Raw genomic sequence first — 12,341 nt, 5'->3', positions numbered from 1 at the left:
CGGCGCAGACTACGCACAGATGTAAATAACCAAACTGAACCAACTACATCATGATCATCTATAAATGATCTTCATCAGCAAAAGAGACCGTCGCATGTGTTGCATTGCAAATTCCAGGTGCATTTGCGATGCATCCTGAGATGAATATGTACTGTATGGTGACTCCCGAGGCGGCACGATGGGAGCTACTGTCACGATGCAATGCGAGGGTCCTATAGAATCAGTACAATGAAGTACGAGGATCCTATAGAATCAGTACGATGAAGTACAAGGGTCCTATAGAATCAGTACAACGAAGCACGAGGAACGCCACATCGCAACCAGCGAAAAAACCGAAAGCCAGCCACCCGAAACCGGAACCGAGAAACACAAAATATGAAATTTAAGCACTAATATTCTGCAAACCCCTCATAGTCTTCATCAATCCCGTTGTCTTCTCCATCTTCTGGCCCTAGAACATCCTCCAACTCACCATCACTACCATGATTTGCCACTTCCACTTCCTCTTCCTCCTCACTGACAATAACAGCATCACTCTCTCCATCCTCCTCATGGACAAGAGCAGTAGCTGCTGCATCGAACATTCTATCCTTATCTCCAGGCTTGACATTGTTTTGCTCTTCGAAAACTCGGGTGGAGGAGAGAGTGGACTTGTGACCAACGCCGCCACCACGAAAGCGCATGAACATGTCACGATCAACCCACATGTTCACATAGTAGCGAAAATAATCTTCACCGTTATCGGCCTCCCGTCTTGCTAACGAAGGACCAACGAGAAATTGGTCAGTTTTCCCATCGGAAAATGCAGGGATAATGTGACATCCACGGATAACATTACTAGGGTCAACAAATCCAAACGATTCCGGATTACTGGTGTCAATGAAGCCGAGCTTTGGCATGTGCTTGGTGGAGATACCATACTGTTCCTGTTCATTTGCTAGTCCAAACCAGCGAACGAACAAAAAGTCAAGTTTTTGAGCAAGAAGGGATTGAGAGAGTCCACTGGAATGAATGACATCAACATGGTAGACTCCAATGATTCGAGCGAACCAATAAGGGTGCTCGGAGGAGGTCTCTGGGTCTCCAGAGAGCATCATGATGTCGGAGTGGGTTCGAGGATTGCATGAGTCCTGGTTGCGACGCATGTCATATGTTGTATAATTAAGACGTATGACCTTATGGCGGAAGATCTTGTTATTTTTGAAGGTAATTGTAGCACGCTGTGCAGCGGAAAATTCACGTTCGTTTTGAGGTATGCCAAGAAGTCGTTCCAAGATATGATCCTTAAGTTTTGGAAGGAAGTTCTACAAATCGGTCAGTACAAAGACTTAACAATGACTAATGGTAACTTTGACGCACCGTAAATGCAGGATCATATTGAAGATCACCAAGCCAAGTGACTATATTCTCAGAGAAGCGTGTGCTTGATGAAATGTGGTAGTGTGTGGTAGGGTCTGTAAACGGAAGAGGATCGGAGTCATCAAAGGAAAGTGAAGGTCTTGAAACCTTTGATCGAGTAGCGCGATGTTGGATGTTAGTTGGTTTTTTTCGTAAAAGATTCTTGAGTGCACGTCGACGCTGCTCATGCCGTGCAATTTGAAATGTGAAGTGGATTTTGTTGGTGTGGATGTAGAGTCTTTTGATACGACGATGCTCCAATTCACCCTACACATGCATTAAAGAACGGAAATGCGATATATAGATAATACTCACTAGCTGTGTACTGTAAGAGTCTGTGGTTCCAAATGTTCGAATGGTCCAAGGATAATCTCCAAGTGCGTGAAACTTGTAGGTATTGAGGTTGAAAAGCTTGCGACGTGGTTCGCTATCTGCTATTTTGTTCCTATTTTGACTGTCAGTCTTCTTCTTCTTGGCTTTTCGCCGAGCTTTAGCATCAGCCTCACGAGGAAGGAGTTGAGTATCAAATTTTTCAGCAGTTTGAATGGCAAATGTACGCAGGAGACATCCCAGCTCTATGGTTGCCACCTCAAATGACTCTAATGTCAAGTCAGTGTGGAGGCGCAGCTTGGCGTAAGCATGCCAGGTGGCCATATGAGCAAGCAGGTTTTGAACAAGGTCATCAATCTCTTGAGACCTGGTGGCGAAGAGTCCTTCGAAGCAAGTTGGTGCACACTAGACCACTTCAATGAGCACTCAAAGTGAGGATAAAAAGTTGAACATACCTGGAGTAGATCCTCATAATCACGAGCAGCCAGCTTTTTCAATTCTGATACATTGTCAACAAATCGACGAATAGTTCCACGTCCGAATGTTGGAACAGTTCGGAATCTAAAGAACATGAGATTCATATATGAATGACAAGTACAACACGAACCTCTGGTTGAGCTCTTGTACAGTATCTTTCCCCATTGCATGACACATACGGATGAGGTGGATGATGAGGTCTCGAAAGGTACCAAGTTCGATTTCATGCATAATATCATTTACAAAAAGAGCAAAATAGTTGAACCCGAGATCATGGAAAGCTGCAGAGAAAGCATTCTGCATATTGTTAATTGTTGAGAAAGCTTGAATCAGTGGAAACGTACCCGGTGAGGAGTACAGGAGCCCTTTAACTCATTCTCGACTGCAGTGCTTCCGATCCCTTTGCCATGTTTGAAGAACTTCTTTCTTGCCTTCTCAATCATTTTTCGAAGCCTTTTATTGTCGATTCGGCGAGAGGTCTCACGGCTAGCCATGTCTTCTCGGGTTCCTATTCCAGAAACTTCACTTGTTTTGATGGTGCAGCGAGGGCATAGATGTGTACCGAGATTCTTGATACTGGCCAGGAGTATCCTAAATAAAACTGTCAGTTATTCACAACTAAATCGATGGCAGAATAAATATCTACTTTTCAGGATAATCAGCTGAGTAAGTAAAGAATCGAGGATATAGTCTTCGAAGGATACCATCAGGCCCTTCAACCACAACACCATGGACATATGCATGAAGGAAAGCTACCGTGAGGAGAAGCTTCCAAACCTCATGTTCGAGTTCCCGTTTGAGGTGAGTTTTCATTTCATCACTTGGAGCATGACCGAATTGCTTCGTGTACTCATCCTCGACTGTTTTTGGAAGCTAGAAAGGCCTTCAGCAGATATTTTGCATACTATGTGAAAGACATACTGAAGGAAAATACACAAGATGATGTGCAGCGAACTTACTTGGTTTCGCACGAGAGTATTTTGACTGAGAACCGAACCAGAGATAACCAGGACATATGGAAGCAGTACCAAAACTGGCAAGGTGTGTAGAATCTGAATAGGCCATGATGGGAACCACAACGCGTTCGAGATTACAGCCTGGCTCAGCTGGACTGCTCAAAACCTCACTCTCCATCTGAAGGAATGCATCCGAAGTATAAACCTCGCCATGGACCCGAATAGGTTCTGGATATTCATCCCGCTCCCACATCTGCTTGTAGCCTCGTAGATGATACTCTGATGCTGCCTCGGATGAGTAAGCTTCCTTCATAACCTCCAACAGGTCTCGGTGAATGATATTGTCAACTTCAACTGTAGGAGCCCTGTCTTCGCTATTCTTCTTTCCAGTACAGGGAAGGGATATCTTCACCGAACTCTTCTTCCAGCCCGCATGAGTGTCAAAAGGAAGATTTGAATTGACGGACTGAGATGCAATGAATTCGTCAAGTTTCCTTGCTTCTCTTTGAGCGTTGAACCCTCGGAGGTCTTTAGGATCGAAGCCAGGCTGTTGGATAATTTCCTCATTTACCCTCTGAATCCCAGCAAGGCCGAAAGAATTGTCGTTACGTTCATCATATGCAAACTTCATCATGTGGTAGGTAGACGTGTTTGGGAAGGGAGCATATGAATCCGTCAACTTAGACAAAGATTGAAATCTATGACTAGATGATGAAAGCGCATCCGAAGCATATTTCCGTGGACCAAAGCCGCTCTCTGGATCGCGCGCAGGAGGCTGAGATATGTTGAACATGCTTGCATCACAAAGATCGTCAAACGAGCTGAATTCATCTGGTTCATATGTTGGATACTGAATGTACTCGCGAAAAAGGCCAAACTGGTCAGGCTCTGTGGATACTGTAGACGAAGGAGCATGTATATCTTGAACAGAGGGAGATCTCCGAGTTGGAGTTGCAGGAATGGAAATTGGAAGCGGAGGTGTCAAGCCATTTCGAGTTTTGGATGGTAACCCGGATGGAAGAGTGGAAGGTTGAGAGGGGACAAAGTCACGAAATGTTGCAGGAAGGAAACGCTGGCGTTTTGGTCGCCCTGCAGGAACAACTGGCATGAGAGCATCAGCTTCCCGCTGTAAGTCAATATCATCAGGTTGATATTTGTTCTCATGTTCGATGGGTATATTTTCATCATACATAAACGTATCAACATCCTGATTAGAGCATGAATCAATAAAAATTAAATTCGATGTATACATGTGAGTCTAGCGTACCTTCCAAACTGTGTCCTGATTTTTGTCCTCCCCATTCATGTCAACTTCTTCGTGTTCAGACTGAGCCTGAATCACCTTGAGCAACCAAATTTTAACAAAGAATGAATTGTTACTTTACCCTGATATCCACTTTTGCTTTCCGATTCTTTATCTTCATTTTGAGGTGTTTACGAAGAGCTTCAGCAGCAGAAGCCCTGCTTCTGGCCTGGTCTATCCGTACATGTTTCGTTCCTGGACAGATCCTCTGATGGTTAGAGAGTCCACGACCTCTATCGAAAGATTTCCCGCATGATGTACAAATAGTTTTAACCATTTATATGATATATAGAGGTTGAGCAGCGAAACAAGTGTGGTAAGGGAGCGTTATACGTCAAAACGTGAGTGCAAGTAATGTGATCATGTGCTTTATAAAAGCGGTCAAAGCAACTTTGTCAATTCTTTCCATTTACTTTCACTATGCCTTCCACCAAACGGTCTACTCCTGTAGTCAAGCTGTCTAAATCCTCTAAAAAGCCTCGACGTTCTTCAAACATTAACTCTATTCCCTCAAGCTCACTCAAAATTAACAACAATGCTGGTAGTAGCTCCTCTAGTTCTGATTCTTCAAGCGATTCTGGAAGCGATAGCACAAGTGACTCAGATTCTTCTGATGGCGGCAATAACAACAACATAGCTCAAGATGATACATTGAAGGAAAAGGGTAGGAAGGAAAAGACTCGCGTGAAGATAATCCATATTCCGTGCGTTGTTCTTGAATGTCATTCATCGTCTATTTACTTAAGTCATTCTAGAAAACATCGCATCGATCCTATGGACAAAGCTGGGCGCTGGGCTGTCTGTGCCGTTGATGCATTCCTCAATATCAGTGCAATTGAAACGACTAAGCTAGAATCCCTCGAAGAGGGATATGAGTAAGTGATCTTCTTTGACCATTTACTCATCTCACCATTCATAGGCCAGCCGAATCCGACCAACCATTCCTCCAGGCATGGGATCAACTTGTACTAATAGCACCTATCCTCGAAACTCTTCTAATGAAAGCACATACTGAGAAAGGTCAAATGAAGTATGTCGATGCATTGGACAAGGTATGTTCCCTCCCACTTTTGACTGGTACCTTGAATTTATGCACATATCTTAGATCTCTCGAAGTGCTCTATGTGCTCGACAATATCACACTGGCATCATCCGTCGTGACATCCTGGACTGGATAATTTTCAAAGACGATGAAACGTATCTTCCAAAATATCCGAAGTCTCTTCGTGGCATCAACCACCCTGCTACTCTTCGTTTAATTATTCCTCAATGTTTTCGAAACAAGGTTGATGATCCAACGTTCGTTATTCAGTCAATTTGATGAGCATATATGCATTCATTCTTTTTTAGATTTATAGAAAAAGTTGAGAATGGTAGAGTCCGTATCGAGGCATCAGAATGGCCCGCTTTTCTATATGATCAAGATCTAGCCGACGTCAATGACATCGAAAAAGGACTGTTCACTGGCGGCACATTATTCTCTGTATCTCAATCTTCATATCTATTTTTTGCTAACACTAATCGTACTCTCAACAGGTTTTCTTCGCTATCTTCTTTGGAATTAGTTCAGCTCAAACCGGCACTTATCAAAAAAACTCTATAGCTGCTCGTAATGGGATGAAGAAAGTCACTGGCAGAAACATCGCATATGCAGCGATACAGGTGAGATGCTTTCGAGAGCTACCTCGCTTATTGACTCTCTTTAAGGCCCGTTTTGCACTTTCTTCAGTCGAGAAATGGAACATCCCAGATAATCATTTTGATTACGTTGTATTCTATAACGAAATTGTCGACTTTTTTGAAGACTACCCTAAGGATGAACATGTTGTTTCAATTCTGGCTGACTGGAACGAGTACGTGACAGTATATCTTCATATTCTTCTCTAATACACTCTTCAGAAAAGTGTTCGGGCATAAAGATGGGCTTGGCGGTCGTGACACCTGGGATTTAGACAAATTGGAACGTGAAGACACAGAAGGAAGCGAACATACAACTTCTACCACTGCCATGGCTCGAGCTGCTCGAAAGGCTCGGAACACACCCCCCACCACGATATCTTGATGTCCCACATTCATTCTGCTGTTCCTATCTTCGTCGCGTTACTCTCAAACTACTGGCTCTCGTACGTTGTATTCTAGTTATTGTGCTTATGCCTGCTACTGCTTCTGCATTGCTGCTCCTGTCGTTCTCATATCATGTATATTTGCCTACTATTGGTCAATGATAGCATTATTGTTATTTATATATGAGATCTAGTACGACCAACGGAGAGATTCAGCGCGATGTTGCCTGGTAATGTACAGTAGTTTCCGGGGGATCGCAGTGCCTCGTAAGCCTCAAATATCCTCGCATCAGTTGCGAGGTCCGAATTTCATTGTAGCTGGCACGAGGAATTTCTCGCGAACGAGGCGGCGCAATGCCGTTGCTGCCTCGCAATGTTGTCACACCTTACAATGCAGTACGATGCATTGTTTCGCCTCACGGTGAGCCTGACTTTTTGCTGATGTTCGAGTTTTGGCTTTCACTTCTCACCTTGAACACGAGCTCGCAGCCAACCGAGCTTGCACATGTCTTGCTCATGGCATCCGCTTAGAATCTAGACAGAGAAAAACCCCAGACCTCAACACCTCCATTCTCTCATGAACGTGAATGTGAATCCCTGTAGGTGCATGAACTTAGGTCATCGGTGTTAGGAACTAGAACATGAGCTTTACCAGTCAATCAATAAGTCTATGGACAGCCTATGACAACTTCCGCAAAGGAAGTGAAGCAATCCAAAAATTGAGTACCTGAGGCCCGCATCGAGTCCAGCCTCGCCAGCCTTGTGCATTGTTGGACAAGCAGCAGCGCGATGTGCTTTTGATAGTTAGCAATAGAAAATCTCGTCGTTCGCTTCTTTGTCATCCAGGTTCTTGATCTGGACTGCTCTTTATAGAATAACGAGATCTGCTGAAGCTGACAGCACCAATTAGGAAGCAAGCCATTCGCGTCTCCAGGCGGAGACACAAGCAATGTCAATAGCCAGAGGGGAAGAGACAGATGGTTCTCGAAGATGATTTGAGAATCCTTCACACCTTATTTAAATGCCCTGTGGGCGCTAAACAAATTCATACTTAGCGCCGTAATTGCCCAGGTTTGCAAAAGTAGGACTGTACTTAAGACTCAAGAGCAGAGATTTGAATGTACAACAAATTCCCAAGAATGAACAGGATTCGCAAGTCATAGGTTTCTCCTCTACGCGGTCAGTAGATCATCCAAAGCAGGCAGAAAGCGCAGAAAGCAAGGCATCTCGATTCTCATAAAACCATCGCTCGATGGCAGTCGCACTGTCCACCAACAGAATTTAGAGCTCAATCGCATTAATCAAACAGTTTATCGCGCCGTCCAATAACTTCAATTCAGTCAAAGTGAACAGAGTAGTACTAACATGTGCAGAATACTACTAATAGCAGATTCACCAGTGAGCGACACATACTCTGTGAAACGAGAATTGAAGACCAGTTAATTACGATACAAGAACAACTGCAAATTGTGAACTCACCGACAACGCCAATGATAGCTTCCCCTGCTTTCACTCTGAAAGTATCAACATTTAGTCCAAGTCATCTCCGAAATCACCGAACGGGGTAGAACGGGAACCTAAGCTCCCTTGCGTAGGGAGAGGCAGAGCAGTTGAGAAAGGAATACCACGCTGCAGCGTAGGGCGGGCGGATTTCGTGGCTCCAGCAACTCCAGGTGCTGTAGGTGATGGGACTTCTTCCGTGATAGGAGTAAGAGAAGAGCCAGTAGATGGGGGAGTTTTTAACGAGCCGGAACCAGGGCCGGAAGCAGAGCCAGAACCAGAGCCAGGAGTAGTCGAAGAACCTTCATCAACGCGGCGACGTTCCATTCGTTGGAGGGGACGACCACCGATTGCTGGGCCATTTTCCATGCCAACTACGATCGTAACTTCTTCCTTCTTCGCCTGGAACTGAAGAAAACAAAAGCTCAGTAAACAATTCTGGAAAAAAGATAGACGACAGGATGGGTATTATTATGTGTGGAGACCGTGCTCACCTTGTGCTCGTTAACGGGAGCATGAACGGGAACGGGGATTGGAACGGGAATGATTTCCACTTCGTGCTCGTGCTCGTGCTCGGCATGGTGCTGCACGAAAAGAAAATGTTTGTGGTTAGTCAGAATAGCGAACATATAGCATATGTGCAGAGTGAATAATACATACCCCGAAGTGCTTGTGCTCATGCTCGAAGTGCTTCTTACCATGGTGGTGGTGGTGGTGGTGAGGAACTTCCTCAATATCGATCTCGATTTCCTTTTCACCATGACGGTTACCGGGGTGTTCCTTGACCTCGACCTCGAACTCTTTCTCAGCGTGATGGTGGTGGTGGTGGTGGTGGCGGTGACGGCGGTGCTCCTCGAACTCCTCGTGATGATGATGACGGTGAGGGTGACCGTGGTGCTCCTTCACCTCGACTTCAACTTCCTCCTCACCGTGAGGGTGGCGGTGGTGGTGGTGGTGGTGACGACGGTGCTCCTCGAACTCCTCGTGATGGTGATGACGGTGAGGGTAACCGTGGTGCTCCTTCACCTCGACTTCGAGTTCTTCTTCCCCACCGTGGTGGTGATGACGGTGGCCGTGATGTTCCTTCACCTCAACTTCAACTTCCTCGTCACCGTGAGGGTGAGGGTGGTGGTGGTGACCGTGACCGAGATGCTCCTTCACTTCCACCTCGACCTCCTCCTCACTGTGAGGGTGGTGGTGGTGGTGACCGTGACCGTGGTGTTCCTTCACTTCCACCTCGATCTCTTTCTCACCATGAGGGTGGTGGTGATGGTGGTGACGATGACCACGATGCTCTTTCACCTCAACCTCAACTTCCTCCTCACCGTGGAGGTGGTGGTGGTGGTGATGACGATGTTCGCCATGCTCCTTCACCTCGATCTCGAGTTCCTCCTCACCGTGGTGGTGACGGTGATGGTCGTGGCGATGCTCTTTCACTTCAACCTCGATTTCCTCTTCGCCATGAGGGTGGTGATGGTGGTGGTGACGGTGGTGCTCCTCGACCTCCACCTCGATCTGTTCCTCCTCACCATGAGGGTGGTGGTGGTGATGATGATGATGGTGATGGTGGTGATGTTCAACACCAAAATGCTCGCCGCCATGGTGACGCTACAACGACAATAGTCAGCAATATGTAAACGAAGGACAAGATGGAGAAAAATAAAACCTACCGGTTTATCCTCGCCCTCGACGAAAACATCGATTTCTCGAGCGCTGAGCTTCTGAGTGTCCGTTTCGGCACGAGCAATGGGGCCACTTCCGATAAGAGGAGCTGGAGGTGGCGGCAGACCAGTATTAGGAGCCAAACCAGTGAGAGGGCCTCCTGGGATACCCGCAGACGGCAAAGGGATTGCGAGAGCTGTGGAAGCAGCTCCGACAGCGATAACAGCTGTAAGCATAGAACGAGAGTGAACCATTGTTGATAAGTTTTGATAGAAAAGAGGAATAATCTATGTAGTTGTTGTGTATGTGATTGAAGAAAATGCGGCGTTTGCGTAGATGCGATGAAGAGACCAGCTCTGTGGGGAATCCAAGGAGGAGGTCCGAAAGTCTTTTATACGATTTCTGGCTACATCGGATACATCGGATTCGGAGGGAAGCCCTCATCGTCCCTGGCAGGATGAAACTTGATTGGCCGCTTAACTCCCAGCTGTTCAATAATTGCACCGACGGACGACAGCGGACGACTTGAAAAGAAAAGAATTCGTGAACCTCCGCTGTAACGCGTTGAAAGAAGTCAAAAGAGCTATGGTGTTGAGTATAATGCTTTCCAAGATTTAGGTGTGAGCACAGTCATGTTGAATGAACGTATTCCATAACAGCAAAGATCCAGTAGATAAACAAGTAAAACGAACATGAGCGAGAAAGAAGAATAATCGATTTGGATTTGCGGTGACATTACCCCGTGTGCAAATCAATTGATAATGGGTGACTTCCCGCTGCAATTATTCTGCAGTTAACCTGCAGTTAACTATTAACGGTATTTGATGCGACGTACGGACTGTTGATGGGACCCTCGCTTACACCAAAAACCAGTTTACAACAGGGTAGGGAGAGGACCCCTGTTTATGGTAGGAGACCTTGGTTCTAAAATCGGTCAAAAACCAACCCAATTTTGCCTCTATGTTGGAAAAATTTTCGGTCAAAAATCATCCGCCGGAGGCTGAGCCCTCACCTTATTTTCGGTCAAATATCCAGATTTGGCTCAGATTTCCATCTGTCACCAGCTATGAGTGCGACCCTGTGCGACCGACTAATGGGCTCCGATAGGTCGCGCTCAGTCAATCCTAGTCAGTCAGAGTCAGTCCCGCCCAGCAGGTAAGATGAGGCTTCTAACGTTGGATATTGAACCCCAAACAACTTGAAAATCCGTAGTGTATATCCTTGTATATCTATCCTTCATGAAACTACTAAGTAAACAGATAGACACCACTAGACCGATATTTGTAATGTTTGAAATATTGTACTGGTACAACCCTTAATTATTGCTCCAACATGTTGAAGCGGATTGACCACTACTTCTAACCTCTATCAAGCACCATGCTACCCTCACAGGGTGTCGACAAAACCTCACCAGATGAATTCTTTATACGTGACAAGTGGATTGGGAAAAGGATCAGCTATTCTGCAAACACTCTGCCTCTATGTGTCATCCTTGCTCGCTGCGATGAAGAGATAGTACCTATTGAATTTCAGAAATTTTATCCATCGTCGTCCCTTTCATTTCAGCAATACATTCGAATTCCTCTACCTGACCGCTCGTATGCTCTGTCGTCCTTTACCTCAGAACGTTGGTTCAGTAATGATGTACCTGACACACGTACCATGGGTGAGCTGTGGAAGCTCCTCACCAGTCGTCCTCTACCAACATCTGGCGAATTAACAAGATTGTATGGCGACTTCGGTCAGCTTTGGCTGAATGGAGCTCGATCCATTCGTGATCCTCGATTTAACTCTGGGAAAGAACGGCTACCTCTATGGGTACTCACTGCATGGCATGATATGGTTAACTTTGCCGAAACACAGAGCAGTTTGGAGAAAGCGTACCGATCTTTGCAGGAGCTGATAAAGCAGAAACCAGTTGCAAATCACTTCCCAACGGTCGACTCCGTGTTCAGAAATGTGAAATGGAACCAGAGTTTCAAGCACGGCGGAGTTACTATTTCTGCCTACGAGTTCGCGCCTCTGCTGAGACAGGTCATGCTCAGTGATACAGTAACTCAAGGTATGATATCGTACCTCCAAGATCGCCTGTTTCGAGACCCGGTCCAGCGGCAGAACCACTATATCTGTGGCACCGGATTTTCCAGCTTCATTTCAGTAGCGGAAAAGAGAAACAGAATGAGCGCGCGTATCTTGAAAGATATTGAAGATGCAGTAGCTCGAAACGCAACTCTACAAGTATGGGTTCCTGTCCTGAGGGAGAAGCATGAAGTTGTGATAAAGATAGACTTCGGAGCTAGAACAGTTGGATATGGTGAGCTTTTGTCATTCACATATTGGAATCGGACTGACTATTGACCTTTAGGAGATACCTTGCCCGGTTTCTCCCCTCCAAGGGTTGTTGCCGAACACATACGCAGTTGGATCAAGCTTCGATACAAGATCAATTTTTCATGGGTTGGGAAGGCAAGTGTAGAGCATGGGATACAAGAAGACGGCATTTCTTGTATACCGGGAACAGCAAACATGATAGCTCATGCAATCTGGGGAGATGAGTTATGGACCATAAAGGAACGGATGCTTGATCGAGTCAGATGGTTTGTGAATTTGACAACAGTAAGTACAACAATAACTGCAAGGAGGCTAGTTTGA

At 45.7% G+C, this 12,341-nt stretch overlaps 4 protein-coding genes across 4 annotated transcripts; 2 read left to right on the top strand and 2 right to left on the bottom strand.

The window, feature by feature from the left end:
* Window positions 1-389: 389 nt before the first annotated feature.
* Window positions 390-4,585, bottom strand: C8R40DRAFT_1178593 (uncharacterized protein; the record flags this gene model as incomplete). Its single annotated transcript, XM_046232892.1, has 10 exons — window positions 390-1,304; window positions 1,360-1,665; window positions 1,714-2,133; window positions 2,184-2,289; window positions 2,336-2,502; window positions 2,550-2,796; window positions 2,852-3,078; window positions 3,127-4,368; window positions 4,429-4,494; window positions 4,547-4,585. The coding sequence occupies 10 exons, from the start codon at window positions 4,583-4,585 to the stop codon at window positions 390-392; spliced, it is 3,735 nt and encodes a 1,244-aa protein (XP_046078902.1).
* A 297-nt stretch (window positions 4,586-4,882) lies between these two features.
* C8R40DRAFT_891795 (uncharacterized protein) lies at window positions 4,883-6,643 on the top strand (the record flags this gene model as incomplete). Its single annotated transcript, XM_046236602.1, has 8 exons — window positions 4,883-5,168; window positions 5,220-5,339; window positions 5,384-5,516; window positions 5,570-5,763; window positions 5,815-5,947; window positions 6,001-6,126; window positions 6,172-6,317; window positions 6,364-6,643. Coding segments are annotated over 8 exons (1,301 nt in total), but the record flags the coding sequence as incomplete, so codon positions are not given.
* Window positions 6,644-8,057: 1,414 nt separating this feature from the next.
* On the bottom strand, window positions 8,058-9,943 carry C8R40DRAFT_1075321 (uncharacterized protein; the record flags this gene model as incomplete). The annotated part of the gene is made up of 4 exons (XM_046226844.1): window positions 8,058-8,435; window positions 8,522-8,611; window positions 8,688-9,635; window positions 9,698-9,943. 4 exons carry the CDS (start codon window positions 9,941-9,943, stop codon window positions 8,058-8,060), a joined length of 1,662 nt encoding a protein of 553 aa, XP_046078900.1.
* Window positions 9,944-11,066: 1,123 nt separating this feature from the next.
* On the top strand, window positions 11,067-12,341 carry C8R40DRAFT_1063554 (uncharacterized protein; the record flags this gene model as incomplete). The annotated part of the gene is made up of 2 exons (XM_046225536.1): window positions 11,067-12,003; window positions 12,055-12,341. 2 exons carry the CDS (start codon window positions 11,067-11,069, stop codon window positions 12,339-12,341), a joined length of 1,224 nt encoding a protein of 407 aa, XP_046078899.1.

The sequence above is a fragment of the Lentinula edodes genome (assembly GCF_021015755.1).
Source record: "Lentinula edodes strain Le(Bin) 0899 ss11 chromosome Unknown C8R40scaffold_87, whole genome shotgun sequence".
NCBI classification, from domain to species: domain Eukaryota; kingdom Fungi; phylum Basidiomycota; class Agaricomycetes; order Agaricales; family Omphalotaceae; genus Lentinula; species Lentinula edodes.
This window is presented reverse-complemented; position numbering and strand designations above follow the sequence as displayed.